This window comes from Daucus carota, chromosome 6, assembly GCF_001625215.2.
Source record: "Daucus carota subsp. sativus chromosome 6, DH1 v3.0, whole genome shotgun sequence".
NCBI classification, from domain to species: Eukaryota; Viridiplantae; Streptophyta; class Magnoliopsida; order Apiales; family Apiaceae; genus Daucus; species Daucus carota.
This window is the reverse complement of record NC_030386.2, coordinates 5,045,691-5,061,570: the sequence shown is the minus strand read 5'-3', so window position 1 is coordinate 5,061,570 and position 15,880 is coordinate 5,045,691. Positions and strand designations below refer to the sequence as shown.

At 35.4% G+C, this 15,880-nt stretch overlaps 3 protein-coding genes across 7 annotated transcripts; 1 reads left to right on the top strand and 2 right to left on the bottom strand.

Annotated features, from left to right (window-relative positions):
- Positions 1–2,489: 2,489 nt before the first annotated feature.
- Positions 2,490–5,289, top strand: LOC108225665 (rop guanine nucleotide exchange factor 12). The gene is made up of 7 exons (XM_017400591.2): positions 2,490–2,766; positions 2,883–3,035; positions 3,134–3,285; positions 3,368–3,442; positions 3,531–3,791; positions 3,883–4,203; positions 4,686–5,289. Exons 1-7 carry the CDS (start codon positions 2,490–2,492, stop codon positions 5,076–5,078), a joined length of 1,632 nt encoding a protein of 543 aa, XP_017256080.1. The 3' UTR covers positions 5,079–5,289.
- A 196-nt stretch (positions 5,290–5,485) lies between these two features.
- LOC108224294 (photosystem I reaction center subunit VI, chloroplastic) lies at positions 5,486–6,502 on the bottom strand. The gene is made up of 3 exons (XM_017398835.2): positions 6,286–6,502; positions 6,069–6,195; positions 5,486–5,832 (listed from the first exon to the last, which is right to left on the bottom strand). Exons 1-3 carry the CDS (start codon positions 6,411–6,413, stop codon positions 5,653–5,655), a joined length of 435 nt encoding a protein of 144 aa, XP_017254324.1. The 5' UTR covers positions 6,414–6,502; the 3' UTR covers positions 5,486–5,652.
- Positions 6,503–10,534: 4,032 nt separating this feature from the next.
- LOC108224279 (APO protein 4, mitochondrial) lies at positions 10,535–15,856 on the bottom strand. Of its 5 annotated transcripts, none has more exons than XM_064079930.1 (4): positions 15,479–15,856; positions 13,785–14,663; positions 11,779–13,681; positions 10,535–11,367 (listed from the first exon to the last, which is right to left on the bottom strand). In XM_064079930.1, the coding sequence occupies exons 1-2, from the start codon at positions 15,763–15,765 to the stop codon at positions 13,916–13,918; spliced, it is 1,035 nt and encodes a 344-aa protein (XP_063936000.1). In that variant the 5' UTR covers positions 15,766–15,856; the 3' UTR covers positions 10,535–11,367; positions 11,779–13,681; positions 13,785–13,915. The 5 variants fall into 5 exon arrangements, with proteins under 5 accessions (XP_063936000.1, XP_063936002.1, XP_063935998.1 ...); XM_064079932.1 differs by having other exon boundaries at positions 11,779–12,082; XM_064079928.1 differs by having other exon boundaries at positions 11,779–14,663.
- Positions 15,857–15,880: the final 24 nt, after the last annotated feature.

Genomic DNA, 15,880 nt, shown 5'->3' with positions numbered 1-15,880 from the left:
AAAACATTGCAAAACTTATTATTTTCGAATCATGTTGTACAAAGATCATTGTTTTATTGACAATCTTGCAAGTTTTATACATTTGGCAAATAAAACACTAAAAACATATTATTTTACAAAATCATGTTTAGTGTGCAGAACATTTGTTGATCTTGCAGAACATACATGTTCTACTTGTTTAACATAAATAATTTTCAACATTTTCAATGAAATAGTGATATTTATCGAATGTACTTCGCAAAACAATAAATTTGATAGTGTTTTAATTGCAGAATATAAGTGGTCTCCAAGGTCTCCGATGAAAACGTGGTCTCCATAGAACTTGTCTCAATATTCAAATTTAAATTATCCATTTCTAAAAAAATATGAAAATGAGTTTTTTTAAGTTCACCCAAACACATCCTAGATAAACACTTTCCATATTTTTCAGAAAAACATTTTTCTTAAATTATTGCTTATCTGGGACGTGTTTGGGTGAACTTGAAAGAAAAATGCACATTTTCATTTTTAAAAAAAATAAATGACTTATTTATGAAAATAAGATAAATAGATAGCGTTACGATAATTTTTAACAAAAAAGCGGGTTGAGGTCAGAAAATATAAGAGATTATAAGTTTTAGATTACAGACCGTCATACAGAGAGAGATAATTATTCATGTGAGTTTGAGCCAAACTTAAGGATTATAAACCGTAATCAACTCCATTACTACCGGGCAGTCCCTCACAGTAGGGGTGTACACGGATCCGTGAAACCGACCGAACCAACCCAAACCGATCATATTTCACCCGAACCAATCCGAACTTTTTTGACCCGATTGATAATTGGATTAAAAAATGAGTAACCCGATTTAATTGGGTTGGACACGGGTTTCGTTTTTTTTTAACCGATCCAACCCAACCCGATTAAAAAATATTAAATTACATATAAAAATCATTCACCCTACCCTAGTAACCCATAATATGTTAGCATAGTCCATTTAACAGATTTATTGATTTGTTATGCTTTGCTAATTGTTGATTTGTTGTGCTTTACTAATTGTTTCTGTTCAACTTAATTTTTAAATTTATTGCTATAATTTTGAAACTTCTGATATCGAGCTTAACATGGTATCGAGCTTTAATTGTTTTGATAAGTAGTGCACGTTTTTTTAAGATGTTATAGTGCTCAACTCATTTTGTATACACGGGGTATTTCACCTTGCTGTAGTACATTCAGTTAAAGTTTTATCTTTTGATGTGTCGAAATTTGGTTTTGCTAGACCATGGAAACAAAATTATATTATATTTCATAACCCGATCAAACCAATAATACAAATTGGTTTGGGTTATGAATATAATTTTTATGGTTTGGATTGAGAATTTAAAAACCCGATTTAATTGGGTTGGGTCGTTAAATTTTTTTAACCCGCCCAACCCGAACCGTGTACACCCCTACCTCACAGGATATGGTCCAGGATCACCGCCGTTCATGTAATCAGGCCCTCACATTACTAACTTGATCAGAGCTTGTAAATCGTCCAGAGCCGAGAGCCCTGTGTAAATCACAGAGAAGTTCTTTATGTGCCCATTCCATTGTCAAGAGCCCTTGTCAAATAGCATATGGGAGTTCAAAGTAAGCCATTTCACAATTTAAACGATAATTCTTAATTCAATACAAGTAATGTCACTTCAATGCTCCAAAAGGAACTCTAACTCGATTAAAATAAGTACTTCTGGCTTAAAGTAAAGAATTGTTTTTTGCTTAAAGTAAAGAAGTGAAGTAGAAGTCAGAAAGTCAGAAGCAAGTTAAGACTTATAAATGATTATAATATTTGGGAAAGAAGCATAAGCCATGAAACGGAAGCCAATACAATAAGTGCTTCTAACTTATAAACCCAGAAACCGAGCTTTTAAGCCCGGCCAAACACCAACTGTGAGATCCTGATAGCAGCAGAAGGCATATAAAATGTTAACAGTATCGATCGGCCTCTGCAAGTTGTCAAGTTCTATCTAGTAGCTTACCCCGACGCCTTAATATTATTAGACATACATAAAGATCCTAAATCACCCACTTAAGGCTGATGGAGATTTGAAGACAGGGAAAGATAATAGTCAGGGCTGTGTTTATTGCCAGCCTTCACCTTCAAATTTCAATAATGTCCATCCAAATAAATTAGTATGGTACCAACCAAAAAAAGAAAAATAAATATTGAGAAATAATCATTTCATCGAAAAACAACGTTTGGCAGAATTATTTAGCTTTGACCTGTATTGAGATTCTCTATCAAACATGCACCCCACGTTCTTCTTAAATTACACAGCAGCAGCAAATTAATACAGCTTCATATATGCCAACAACAAACACTTGCATTATTTTTTTTTTGTCAATCAAGGATAATCCGGTCTCTAATCAACTTGGAGGAAGATTATTATCATAAAATTTCTGTATCTAGACCAAAAATTTGTTCTGTTGTTCCTACATTATGTAAAAATCATTGCTCAGACTGAAGATGGTTCAAGCCTTTATGGGAGAACAGGAAAATCTCGAGGCAATAAACGATTTTACAGAAATGCATGATGATGGAAGTCGACAACCGGGTAGTTTGGGAGAGACACATACGCGCTCTGTGTCATTAGATGACAGGATTATCAGAAATAAAGCATTCAAACCTTCAAATTATCAATTTGTCGAGGAAGAAGAAACTGGTTCTGCGCCTAATCAGCAGGACACAACCATGTCTCCCCTGGGACGTGATAACGAGGCAACAGACTCTGCTAGTCAAGCAGGCAAGTTTCATAACAGATTTCTTTCTAAAATTTGGAAAAGAGGCAACGATCAAAAATCCTGCATTAAATTTTTATATGTTAAATATTTCACTGCAACAATCTCTTATCCTAATTAGTATTTGGATTTGCGTGTTTGGATTATATATTAGCAGATATTGATCTGATTAAAGAAAGGTTCTCAAAGTTGCTTTTGGGCGAGGACATGTCTGGTGGAGGAAAGGGTGTTTCATCAGCATTGGCATTGTCTAATGCCATCACAAATCTTGCAGGTACATGTTTATTTACACTTTCAAACGACACTTTGTTGAAAAGGTTAGAGTGAGCTCTAATTTCACCTAATCTGGATTCTCCGATGAAACAATTTCAGCTTCTATCTTCGGTGAAATTGCACGGTTGGAACCCATGCAACCAGAAAGAAAAGCAAGGTGGAGGAAAGAAATGGATTGGTATTTATCCGTCACAGATCACATTGTAGAATTTGTTCCTACCCAACAGAACAATAATGGGGTTAATATGGAAGTAATATTTTCTCCCCTTAATCTGTATATATGTTTATACTTTATAGATATTCTTGCAGATAATTGTTAGGTTATTTTGACAGGTCATGACCACAAGGCAGCGCAGTGATCTCCTCGTGAACGTTCCTGCCCTACGCAAGCTTGACGCGATGCTTATTGTAAGAACCTGTACCTGGTACAGAGTCCTTGTTGCATTTATCATTCCAAGCTAAACTAAGTAATTTCTGTTTTGGTTAACCATGACAGGGGTGTCTAGACAACTTTAAAGATCAAAATGAATTTACTTATGTGTCGAAAAACGCAGACAAGAAAAATAAGAGAAATGAAGATAAATGGTGGGTACCTACCCCACAGGTGCCTCCAGATGGTTTGTCTGATATTACAAAGAAATGGCTCCATTTTCAGAAGGAATCTGTAAACCAAGTACTTAAAGCATCCATGGCCATAAATGCCCAAATTATAACCGAAATGGAGATCCCGGATAACTACATCGAATCTCTCCCCAAGGTACTTAATTTGATCTTCAATATATAGAACTCTCTTAAATTTGTTATTTCTTGACTAGCATTTCTAACATTTTAATTCATTCTAATGCTAGAAAGGGAAAACAAGCCTTGGTGATTCGGTGTACAAAAATATTACAACGGATCATTTTGATCCTGACATTTTTCTTACAACAATGGATTTATCAACAGAGCATAAAATTCTAGATCTCAAGAATAGGATTGAGGCGTCCAAGGTGATCTGGAGGAGGAAGTTGAACGCTAAAGATGGGAAGTCATCTTGGAGTTCAGGTGTAAGTTCGGAGAAGAGAGGACTATTTGAAGAAAGATTGGAGACCATCCTACTCATTCTCAAGTATAGATTCCCAGGAATACCTCAATCTCAACTAGACATAAGTAAAATCCAATACAATGGAGTAAGTTATATTCCCTACATATATTACTCAAGTATCTTTATACAGAATTTACATTTTATTTCTAAATTATAGGATTAAAATTCCATAGTCAAAGTTCTATATAAGCAGACTTGAGCCTAGCTATCTCAAATTGTTGACGGGTTGGAAAGGCCAACTTAGTTGCCCGGGGAAGAGTAAAATTCATGCTTTAAAAAATGACAAACGCGATTAAAACAGGTTTCATCTATACAAATTATAGAAGATCTATACAGCTTGGAATCTAGCCCGTCAACAATTTAAATTAGGTTTACTCAAAACAAGCTCCTATCCAGCTCTGGCTGGTGACCCATTCGCAAATTAATTATCACCAACATTCCAGCAATCATATTACCTTCATCTGATTTTATCTAGTTCTACTTTCTTATCTTTGTGTTTGCCTTGTGAATTTAATAACTATAAGTACATAGATTATTTAATCCTTTTCTCTTGTTCTTGTTTTATAGGATGTTGGTCATGCTGTGCTAGAGAGTTATTCAAGAATACTGGAAAGCTTGGCCTTTAAAGTCATCTCACGTATAGAAGACGTTCTTCATGCAGATGCTCTTGTACAAAATCCATCAAACGGAAAGCAGTCCTCTTTTAGAGAATCTGCAATCAAGAGCTCACGAAAATTCCTTAATGCCAGGGAAGAGGTAGAAAGGCTTGGCTTGGACACAGCACACACCTCAATGTCATTATCAGATTTCATGGGTTATAATTACGACCAAAGCACCCCTGATCAGAAACAGGATTTGCAAGATGATTTATGTAAGGATGGTCTGGGAAGTAAGAAGAGATATTCCTATATAGAAAGACTTGAGAAAAGCGGGTTAAGAAGTCCAACACCGCGAGACTAATGAGTTCCACCAAAGAACCAAAACAGTGAGATTCTTATCTATATTACTGGATACATTGGTTATATCAAGTTATTCATTTAGCTAAGTGCTGGGAAGTGAGAAGCCTATAATGTCTAATGTGGAGTTTCTGGATTATTTTATCCATGCCAGACTTTACTTTGCTGACTGTACCATAATAACTAAGTAATTTATATTACTCTAGCATATTCATTGGCAATTCTCTTAACTAAATGATTAGTAGACTTGTTAGTTTCTAACAAAAAAGAAAGGATTATGTCAAATTCATTTGATAAACTCTTGAAAATTGAGTTAGCATAAGGTCAAAGATGCATGTTACACAGAACAAACCTTTTAAGAACATCATTTTGATAACAACCTTGCATCCATGAAACAGAAATGTAACAAACTGGTAAAATAATAGTGGATCGGATTATCATAATTTAGTACTTGTAACATATAACGAGAAAGCTCCCAATTACTAATACAATAATTAATCAGGTCTTAGTCGGGATTCAGACATACTTACAAGGAAGATACATTGATCATAATCAAAAGGTTGAAGGTTGCGAAAGGCTTAGATTTTTCCACGTGGACCAAGCTTTGGTGGTAGTTGTGGACCCTTTTTGATTGGTAGAACGTCTCCGGTGGCTGTGGAGCTGACGTAGGCAAGCGTGGAACCACCTCCCAAAATCAAGAATTTGAGCAGCAGACCTCTCTTAGTGAAGGGAGCGGCAAAAGTTTCAAAGAACTTGCTCTGCATTTCAGACAAGAATGTATTATCAACACAAATTCCTCTAATCAATCATACAAATGGTGAGTAAACATTAAAAAAATCTAAATAGGAAGTCAATTTACAACGAGTAAAGTTAATGTATACACATGCACAATTAACAATTAGCACATATAAGTAGAATTCATCTAAAATGACAAGCCCTTGAGTTTGAATCTTGTGCTAGACAATATATAAAATTGAAAGAAGATATAGAGTACCTGAATAGGAGGGTAGGGTGAAGGTGCATCAGATCCATACAAATCCCATTGGCCAGTAGTGTTGCCCAAATCCTCCAAATCAAAGTAGACACTCTTGTCACCATATTTAGCCACAACAGCACCAGACCTACAGAGCATCAAATGCATCAGTATTAGCTACCAAGATGAAAAATACATTTGAAACTTGTTATAATCAATGTGTGAAGAATCTGAGTACTTGTAGCTGATGGGCTTAAAAGTCTGGCATGAAGGCTTGATGTGAAGCTTAGTTCCGGTAAGGGAGCTTCCGGCAAGACCCTTAATGGTCATAGGCTGAACAGCAGCAAAGCTTGCTAGAGATGCCATCACTTCTCCTTTAATTTTGCTTCAAACTAACTGTAAATGAGTGCTCTATATGGGTTATAGATGGTTGGTTCTGTTTAGATTGTTGTTTGTGTTGGTGCATGCATGGATATTAGCAAGCCACGTGGCTAGTTAGAGATTTTGAGATTCTCAATATGAGGTGCCACTTGGGTAGCATCTGGATAAGCCTATCCTATTAAAGATCATTTGATTATATGCTCAGCTTCTCAAGCTCTTTTATTTTTTCTACAAACACTGTTTTGGACCTTTGGTAGAATGCCGCTGCTTATTTCTCCCACCCTTATTAATTGTGATTATGTTATCATCCATTTTTTGAGAATGATAATAATTTTACTTTGCAACCAGCACGACTTAGAACGCTAGAGAACCCTTGTAGATCAAATACAAAATCAGTTATAACATTCGGTATCACTCTTCGTCATATGTTATTCGCAATGTTTTTTCTACATTCAAGCAAGTTACCACATTTGTTGTTAACCGCTTTCTCCCATGAGTGATAAACAAATAAATTTTTTGTTATAAACTTTCAAAAATAATTGATTATATATTTTTATCCATAGATTTTAAATTAATAATTTTAATCATTCCATCAAAAAGTTTATAGGAGGGAGTCGGTTGCAAAGTAAAACTATTATCATTTCTCGAGATAGAGGGAGTAGTTTTAGAGAGAACCCACAAAGAAAGTGTATAAAGCTTATAACTCTTCCACTGGGGTCGACCTAGAGTAAAAATTATGAGAGAGCTTTGCTGGAGAACGAGTCCTAAAATGATGACCCCTAAACTTGACATCCCAAATCATAACGATCCCAAGTGGAACGACTCAGGCTATAGCGATCCTGGGATCATCATCATATTTGTAGCAATCCCTCCCTCTTCTCGAGAGGGTTAGGAGCTTGGATCATTTTTTAAAATAATAAATCCAAATTATAAAGTGACCTAATAATGAGTCCCAATTATAAAATGACTTAGTAAAATGACGAACTCATTAGAGTTGGTGTAATATTAATATAAGATTTGAGTGCAAACAATTTTCTTCAATTCAGCTAGACGGGTCCACCTTAATAGTTTATATTTAAATATGAGCTTGTCGGAGCCATGTCAATTTTGGACATAACTCCATGTGTGTCAAATAAAAAATGGAAAGAACGACACACAGATATTGGTGTGAATTATTGAAATAAGGACATTATTTTATTATATATATATATATATATATAACATTTTTAAAATAAATACTAAACAAATAACTTATATTCCTTATATAACAAACTAAATATTAAATTTTAGGGAAAAGAGATATATTTATTTCTTTTAAAATATAAAGACTTATCTTTAAAATTAAGCCAAACGTGAAGAAACAGCTGAATTGCGCTTACATTTTGATTCATATCACGAGATAGGACTCAGTTTGATTCAGCGTCTCAAGGAATGCTTTTCTAAATGTAAGGATATTTTGAAGGATTTTTCTTTTAAAATATTTAGCAGCTATTTGATTTATAAAAGATCCATTTCTTATTTGATAAAAAAAATCTCTTTTCTATGTGTTTTTGTTTAATTTTATGAAGTCATAAGAGCATTTCCAAGAGGTTGTCAAATCTTATGGAGCATGGCAAGCTTGATTGTCAACTTATTGAAGTTGTATTGTTACCAAGAGATTGCCTACTTAGTTCATGAGTCATTTGTAATTTAATTGAGGGAATCACATGTTGGGTATCAACCCAATAGGAATAGGATTCTGATTTGAGTTAGAAATTAGAATTGGATTAGGATTATGATTAGGTATATTAGAGTTAGATTCTGATTTGTCTAAGTTTGATGGCTATATATACATAGTCATATTGTTTGATAGGTATGCTTGAGTATTGGTAGGCTTGAGTATCCTAGTTTGTTGGATTGTATTATTGATAACGGTTTTGATTAATAATACAAGTTGGGACGTGGATTTTCACGTCATATAATTTTGTGTGTGTGCTTTGTATTAGAAGATTGATCTCGTATATTATTCCTAACAAGTGGTATCAGAGCCAGGTTCATGATGGATAAGATGGGAGGAAAATTCGAGATTGAATTGTTTGATGGCAGAAACAATTTTACTTTATGGCAGAGCACAGTGAAAGATTTGTTAATTCAACGAGGATTATATGCAACTCTCGAGGATAAGAAGCCCGCTGATGTGGATAATACAAAGTGGGAAGATATGAAATTACGTGCTGCGTCGACTATCCGGTTGGCTCTTGCACCGGAAATCAAGTATGATGTTCTTGAGGAGAATAACCCTAAAAATTTGTGGGAGAAGTTGACAAAGACATATCACTCAAAGTCTTTGGCCAACAAGTTGTTTCTCAAGAAAGATTTGTTCGGACTTAAGATGGAAGAAAACGGAGATTTGAGAGATCATCTAAATCGTTTTAATGGGTTGATCAACCAGCTGAATAATTTGGATGAAAAATTAAAGGATGAGGACAAAGCCATTCTTTTACTTGTTTCCCTACCATATAAGTATAATAATGTGATTACTTCTTTAATGGTTGGAAAAACGAAGTTAACTTTGGATGAGACTACTGTTGTTATTCTTGAAGCTGAAAGATTGATGAAGCAAGGATCGAGTGATACATTGGACGGAAGTGCACTTATGATGGATGCATATAACAGGAAAAAGAAGTTTGATAAGAAACATAACCCTAATATCAAGTGCTTTTATTGTGAAGAATTGGGCCACCATCAATTCATATGTCCGAAAGCAAAAGAAGACCTAAAAGAGTTAAAGAAAATTCGAGAGAAGGGTAGTGCTTCGCTTGTTGAGACGGTTGATGATGCTCTTTTGGTTCAAGAAGACAAGGGATCAAAAGAAGAATGGATACTTGACTCGGGATGTTCTCATCACATATGTGCTAGGAGGGAGTGGTTCTCGTCCTATAAGGATTGTGAGGGAAAGATGATAACTTTACCAAATGGTAAAACGATAAAAGTTACCGGCGTTGGTGAGATAACAATGAAACTTCATAATGGTCGTATTCGAAAATTAGCTCAAGTAAGGTATGTACCGGAGCTAAATCGAAATCTAATTTCATTGGGTAAATTAGTTGATTTGGGATGTACTGTTATGATGAAGAACGGTTGTTTGGAGGTCACCAAACAAGAATTGGTGATACTCAAAGGTTGGAAGGATAAGAGAAATCTTTTTATGCTAGATGGAGAGGTTGTTACTCAAGGGGAGGCATTGGCGGATGGACGTCAACGTCTTCATGGTGATCGTTAAAAGAATTTGAAACCGTATTGGGTTGAAGGGGAGGATTGTTGGGTATCAACCCAATAGGAATAGGATTCTGATTTGAGTTAGAAATTAGAATTGGATTAGGATTATGATTAGGTATATTAGAGTTAGATTCTGATTTGTCTAAGTTTGATGGCTATATATACATAGTCATATTGTTTGATAGGTATGCTTGAGTATTGGTAGGCTTGAGTATCCTAGTTTGTTGGATTGTATTATTGATAACGGTTTTGATTAATAATACAAGTTGGGACGTGGATTTTCACATCATATAATTTTGTGTGTGTGCTTTGTATTAGAAGATTGATCTCGTATATTATTCCTAACATCACATACACAACTTTCAAAGGTTGCTAACTATTGGAATAAAATGTTGCCGAGTTGATAAAAATTTGAGTGAAAATTAAATATTAATATATAGTGATTTGGCAATATTGGCAACTATTTTGACAATCACTTGTTGTAGATGCTCTGACAGGATGAAATAGGCCATGATGTTATGCCTCAATAATATTAATATGTTTTATATTTTATATATTTATTGCTTAAGAAATTATATAATTTTAGTTTTTGATTTTATGAACGGTTAAATTTCTCACATATAAGATTGGGTTTATCTTTTTTGAAAATATTGATATCATAAGAGATGAATTTTTGAGATTTTAAAGAATTTAGAGTGTTACGTTGATTGGTATTATATAAAAGTCTTTTTATATATTTATATTTCAATTTAAAAATCGATGAATTAGTTGCCAAATTCTAAACACAAATTTGTGGAACTAGTGTTACTTTGAATGGTGTTACACCACCAAATTTGTGCATGTTATAATTTTATATGGCTGGGTAGAGGAATTTTCATATCAAAATAGTACATAAAGAGGATTATGAAGCTGTATTGGAGATTCTCCTATGAGTACAGTCTGAGGTTATATTCTATAGTCTGATCAAGAACACCACATATTCCAACATGGGGCCAGATATGGCATATAGTGCTGCTGCCATTTGTTACTAATAATTACCAAGGTGATTGTCTGCAACCACTTCCTAACTTTTGCCTCTGTTCTCTGCAGATCAATGAGCTGAGAGTTGCTCTTGGCCCTCTATCAGAGCACAGTTTACAATACTGCACAGATGCTTGCTTGAGGAGATTCTTGGAAGCTCGTAACTGGAATGTAGAAAAAGCAGAGAAGATGCTGGAAGAGACTCTAATGTGGAGATCAACCTACAAGCCTGAAGAAATCCGCTGGGTAGTACTGATAACCCCCAACTCATCTTTTTTCTCTGAGATTTCACTCCCTCCGTGCATAAAGATTCTGCGCTTCTTATTGGGATCGCACCTTAAAAATTTAGGCCTGGGAGAAAGGTAATTAGTAAAAGGGTCATATGGCTTCTTCGAAGATGTATTACCATCAAAACTGTTCTCCTCATCTTCATCGTAATCAGAACTGCAAGAAGATCGAACAGAACGAGCAGGAGAAGTTCTTGAATCAAGAATTGGGGGTTTTGAGGAATTAGTGAAAGTAAAAGCCTGGTTTCTTTCAGCCAAGATTTTCTGTTTAGCAGTCTTTTTAGCTGCAGATAGAGTAGGTTCCATATAGTGCTTCTTTGCAACGTTTTTGGGTTTTTGTAATCTGGGGGAACCACATTCATCATTTTCATCCCCTGCACAAATTCAAATTCCAGCAAGTTTTTTACATTAACCAATCAATATAATCAAGTTAAACCTTTATTAGCACAAGTGATAAATCAGTAAGGGTTTGCAATTGAATGTGTGAAACAAATATTTTCAGTTTAAACAAGATTTCAACTATTTTAAAGTAACAAATGTCAAGTAAAATAATTAAAACAACTCATCTATCTATATACAATAAACACATCATGATTCATCTCTCTGGGTTTTTGTAATCTGGGGGAACCAAATTCATCATTTTCATCCCCTGCACAAATTCAAACCCTCTCCCTCTCCCTCTCTTTCTCTCTCTCTCCCTCCCTCCCTCCCTTTTTCTCTCACAAACACACAAGTAATCAACTGAAGTAAAGAACCAAGATTCAAGTCAGATGATAAGAACTTACCAAACAGTTGACAACAAGAGAGCCATGGATCCAAGAACTGGTGAAAAGGTATATCCTCTATACTTTACCCAACGATCTTCAAAGTTTCAGCCTTTACCTAAAGTATAAACTAATGGGAACCAAATGGCCTGCCTATATATATAATCTCAATTTCTCAACCAAGAAAGAGGCTATGCAAAAGCTAATGCAAACGCAGACAATATAAAATCAAATTAACAGATAATTAAATATTAATACATGTGTGTCACATAAGCAGCCAAAACTCCTACTTGACGACTTTTGCTGGTCTGAATCTTCTTATTTCCTATATAAATGGAGCCACACATAAATAACATATGTACAGTGTGTATGCAACTATTCTATATCTCATAAAACCAACATTCTCATATATAATATAAACATTAACATATCAAATCATGTCAGTCAATAAAGGATAGCAATTCAATTTATTCTTCTATCATTTTATAGTAAAATCAAAGCAAAACAATTAGACAAACTCGACCCCACGTCACACAGATCCAAGGAAATGACTGAACAAACTAAAAAGACAAAAACTTGTTGACAAGACCATAACATAAAAACCCAGGAGTTTCACAACAGAACCTGTGCTGGTTATATTTGGTGGCGTTTGGGAGAAGTCGCTGAACCATTTTGTTTGTATTTTATGCGTTGTCAACTGAGATGAGATTGCAAACCAAAAAAGTGTGCTCTGATAATAAAAAGGGAAAATTAATTTAAAGGTCCGTGAACTATTGGTGTTTTATTGTCTAGGTCCCTGAAATAAAGATTCCAATATCCGGGTCACTTACGTTTTCAGTTTTCTTAATTGAGTCCTTCCGTTAACTGAGATTCTAACGGACGTTAGAATCTCGATGACGTGGCAGAATTGTTGACACGTGTATATGAATTTTATTTTAAAGGTCCCTGAACTAATAGTAATTTTCTTATTTGAGTCCTTTCATTAATTTTCTTAGTAATCAGAATTTACAAATAATAAAAATCGGATGCAGCGCTAAAAAAAACTATAAATTATTAAATTCAACAACTAATCGCTTCATTTGATCAACACAAACACATCAGTACATCACCACACATAATAACACTATAACTTCAAATAAAGCTAAATCATAAGAAATGATAAATCAGAGCCCAGAACTAAAGGGCACTCCAATGGCTCTTAACTATGTCCTGCCTGCTATAAGCTTGTTCACCGTGAACTTAGAGGCCTCATTAGCACTCCTAATAACATGATAGCCCTTCCATTTTACTCTGTTTCTCGTTGAAGAACCAGGCCCAATATTTTTATACTCCCCATAATATAAAGTATCCCATGCAAAGTTCGTGTTCTCCCATGCCAACCAACCCTGTGGACTCACTAAACTATCTATGTAACTCTTTAGCAACACTGTTCTCAAAAATTCTTGCCAAGGCCGCCCCAAGTAAGTTCTAAAGTCTCGCGCTACCCTTTTGAGATCCGGGGCTGCCTTGATGACAGTATATTGGATCGAAATGCCAGTGTTTTGGTTGGGATCAATGCGGCCTTGAGCTGTGATGACATTACTAATAGCCAAATCAATGAAAGGACTCAAATAAGAAAATTACTAATACTTCAGGGACCTTTAAAAAAAAATTCATATACACGTGTCAACAATTCTGCCACGTCATCGAGATTGTAACGTCTGTTAGAATCTCAGTTCACGGAAGGACTCAAATAAGAAAACAGAAATTGTAAGTGACCCGGATATTGAAATCTTTATTTCAGGGACCCAGACAATAAAACACCAATAGTTCATGGACCTTTAATTAATTTTCCCTAATATAATGCTTATATTTACGTCCCCAACCAAGAGAACATATTTGCAAGGCTACAGTGCTAGATATACAATTAAAACATAAATTTGGACTGCAAGACACAATATTCAGTCAATCAAATGGAACAGAAAAAAAAAGGCGAGGAATTAACGACATATAATTTCTACAATGTCATCATAAGAGAACAGACATACCTAAAAAACTGTCATAAGAACCGGCTGGTTAGGCATATCATGCTTAAGAAAACGCTCTAAGACTTGCAATCCTGGAACACTACAATCATGTGCTTTGGACCCAAATCAGCATAATCAAATACGAATAAGCCTTAATCCACCACAACAGCTGGTGCTAATAATGGCGCTGCTAATCCTTGCATTTTCATCATACACAAGTATTTTGATGGTGGAATAGCACCAGCTTTTACGCATAGATCCACTACAGCTGGGGCATGCCCATAAAACTCTCGACATGTGTTAAGGAGGAGAGGAGGATCTTGAGGTCTACGAAACCACACGATCTGTGGAGGAACCAAATCATCTACTTCTGCTTTTTTCCAGAAATGAGTCCCCCGCCATCTCTGGTATTTAAACACACCACAAAGTCGTGCTCTGTGACCAGATGGCCCCACATGAACTTCTGAACAATGTTCACAGACCTTTGTAGGATAAGCCAGTAACAATTTCTGGACTCCAGACTTGACAGTCTCCCAAGCACTCAATGTTCCTCTTGCTACAAACCTCTGATCCTCTTCAGACATGTATGCATCTCCAACAAACGAATTCACATCTGTATCAAAATTCAAGTGCCTTGAATATAACCTTTCATCATACAGAAAAGCACCTGCCTGTAAGCACAATTCAACTACTGCAGGAACACGGTCGAAATCGAACCTCTCTTGATGCTCAATTACATTTTGGAACATGTTCTTAAGATGAAATGTTTTCACAGGAACAATAATATCATTCAAGCTCCCTTTTACCCACTCATGATGTTGATTCTTGGCATGGTGTCTATAACCACCACAAGTCTTTATTAAATGGCCTTCCTCACCGATATATACTTCTGGACAGAACCTGCCAACAAGAAAAAACTCAGACAAAACTGATCCAACTACAAAAATATTCTGATAAAGATTTACTTACGCTTATATGATTGAGGTAGGGTTTATTTTTATTTTTATTTGGGGGGGGGGGGGGGGGGGGCACAGAATTCCATTCCTACCCATGTGAACTAGAGCTCGAACCTACTACTCTTGTTATATATGTATACGAATTATTCTCCTACCTACTCATTTTTTTCACAAATCTCATGATAGAACAAATATGCACTCCGACATTTTTTCACTCTTACGGCTTCTTCCGCTTTTTGTTCTTGTTAAAGTATAATGCTCTATTTGAATTGGGTAAAATAATATTTATACTGTCGTATGATACTAACTCATAATTTTCATTTCTGAACAAATACAACAATCTGCTTTCATATATGAAGTACTCAACACAAATCAGCTTTAGGCACATTTCACACAATATAAAAAAAACAACTAAGTACTGCAGGAACAGATTGAATTTGAACCTCTCTTGATGCTCAATTACATATTGGACTATGTTCCTATAATTATAGGTTTTACATGAACAATACTATCTACCTAAGGCTCATTTCACACATCATAAAAGCATAAATGAAGCCAACTTTCCAGTCTAAACAAAGAATATCACTTTATAATCAAAACCTATAACAGACTATTAGTTCATAATCAAACCCATAGCTTTAATATACAACACAAAGAGAGAGAGAGGGTGCGGAAAGAGAGAGAAAGAGGGGGAGGGAGGAGGGGGGGTGGGAGGGAGGGAGACAGAGAGAGAGAGTGAGAGAGAGAGAGAGATTTTACTTGCAAGTCCAGACAGGAACAAAATTCAGAAGTGTAGAGACCCCTTGAATGAGAAGAACTCTAGCTTTAAGCACATCTTCAGCAACAGGAATCATTGCTTTAATTGGGTAATCTTTGGCTCTATTTTTAATTCTTTCTACAATCATTGGTCTTAGCTTCTTCAATTCCGCTTTTTTTCTTGGATGACCACTGTACATTCTCACCAACCCACCGTCTCTTATCGCCGGAGTCGTCCAAAAAAGCCATATTTTCCGGTGGGTTCTCGAAATCGAACTCATCTGCCTCATCAAACGGGTCAGTTAGAAATGATAGGAAAGTGTGCGTATATGTTTGCCATCTGGGCTTGTATTGGGCTTTATGTAGGAGCATCTCAAACCGTAACAAACTTTTTCCTAAAATGAG

Bases quoted from the DNA above. Each gene is read 5' to 3' on its own strand.
- LOC108224279 (XM_064079928.1), bottom strand. From the start codon at position 15,765: ATGAGGCAGATGAGTTCGATTTCGAGAACCCACCGGAAAATATGGCTT. The intron at 14,664-15,478 runs GTAAAATCTCTC...TCTTGTTGGCAG, and splicing joins GTTCCTGTCTGGACTTGCAA to GTTCTGTCCAGAAGTATATA.
- LOC108224294 (XM_017398835.2), bottom strand. From the start codon at position 6,413: ATGGCATCTCTAGCAAGCTTTGCTGCTGTTCAGCCTATGACCATTAAG. The intron at 6,196-6,285 runs GTACTCAGATTC...GATGCTCTGTAG, and splicing joins TTTAAGCCCATCAGCTACAA to GTCTGGTGCTGTTGTGGCTA. The intron at 5,833-6,068 runs GTACTCTATATC...TCTGAAATGCAG, and splicing joins CACCCTACCCTCCTATTCAG to AGCAAGTTCTTTGAAACTTT.
- LOC108225665 (XM_017400591.2), top strand. From the start codon at position 2,490: ATGGTTCAAGCCTTTATGGGAGAACAGGAAAATCTCGAGGCAATAAAC. The intron at 3,036-3,133 runs GTACATGTTTAT...AAACAATTTCAG, and splicing joins TGCCATCACAAATCTTGCAG to CTTCTATCTTCGGTGAAATT. The intron at 3,792-3,882 runs GTACTTAATTTG...TTCTAATGCTAG, and splicing joins ACATCGAATCTCTCCCCAAG to AAAGGGAAAACAAGCCTTGG.